The sequence below is a fragment of the Pocillopora damicornis genome, chromosome 3 (genome assembly GCF_964200805.1).
Source record: "Pocillopora damicornis chromosome 3, jaPocDami1.2, whole genome shotgun sequence".
NCBI classification, from domain to species: Eukaryota; Metazoa; Cnidaria; class Anthozoa; order Scleractinia; family Pocilloporidae; genus Pocillopora; species Pocillopora damicornis.
Genome location: NC_142672.1, coordinates 11,697,898 through 11,698,699, shown reverse-complemented (window position 1 = coordinate 11,698,699; position 802 = coordinate 11,697,898). Strand labels below are relative to the sequence as shown.

The window sequence follows — 802 nt, the reverse complement described above, 5'->3', positions numbered from 1 at the left end:
TTACTTCCACTTATGTCAGAGCGGTCTGTCGTAGCATGACTCTTTGTGACAGTGAATGGCAACAATCCAGTTAAATGCCCACCAACAATCGGCGTAATCAACAAAATACAAATAACACCCCAGATCAGAGCCTTGAATGCTTTAAAGGCGTCTGTCACTTCCCCTGTTTTAAGTTTGAGTCCACTGTGAAGGAAGATACCTATGACACAGACGTAGTGGGTCGGTAATTTGCTGAAGAAGACACCAGGTTCTGGAGCCAAAATTCCTAAAGCTACGAAAAAGACCAAGCTTATAGGGAACAAATTCTTAAAAACCACTGCCTTCACCGTATTCAAAAACGTCGGTGGTTTCTGCGGTATTTCCTCGGGAGAACCTTCACTTTTAGGAAGATTCATCATCGCCACTAAAAGTTGTCGGATTCCGTAACTTAACGTCTATCGCGCTCTTATGAATGCCTTTTTGGTTATTCAAACTATGTTGCACGTCAACCCGGGCTCGTGCGAGGAGGCCGTTATAGTCAGTAGTCAAGCAGATGCTCGTTAACTAGACCTTATTCAGCTTTACTGGCCGGTTCCAAATAGCGTGTAAAAACTCAACATAATGCTCAAAACTTTCCACAACAGAATAAGTAATCATGCGTTACAAAATAACCGAGAAGTGGTTATTAGTGCATTACAAAGTCACTTTCTTTTCATGCTACACAAAAGATCAAAGGTGAACATGGATCAAAACACTTTTCAAAGGTTCAGAAAATAATCAAGCTCTCTTTGATTTGACCGTTTTGGTGACATAAAAACAAAGC

At 41.1% G+C, this 802-nt stretch overlaps 1 protein-coding gene across 1 annotated transcript in view; it reads right to left on the bottom strand.

Annotated features, from left to right (window-relative positions):
* Positions 1-533, bottom strand: part of LOC113667080 (uncharacterized) — a 6,841-nt gene extending 6,308 nt beyond the window's left edge. The window contains exon 1 of the mRNA XM_089199003.1: positions 1-533. This exon is cut by the window's left edge and continues 133 nt beyond it. Coding sequence (XP_089055129.1) covers positions 1-398 — 398 coding nt within the window. The 5' untranslated portion in view covers positions 399-533.
* Between the last annotated feature and the right edge of the window lie 269 nt (positions 534-802).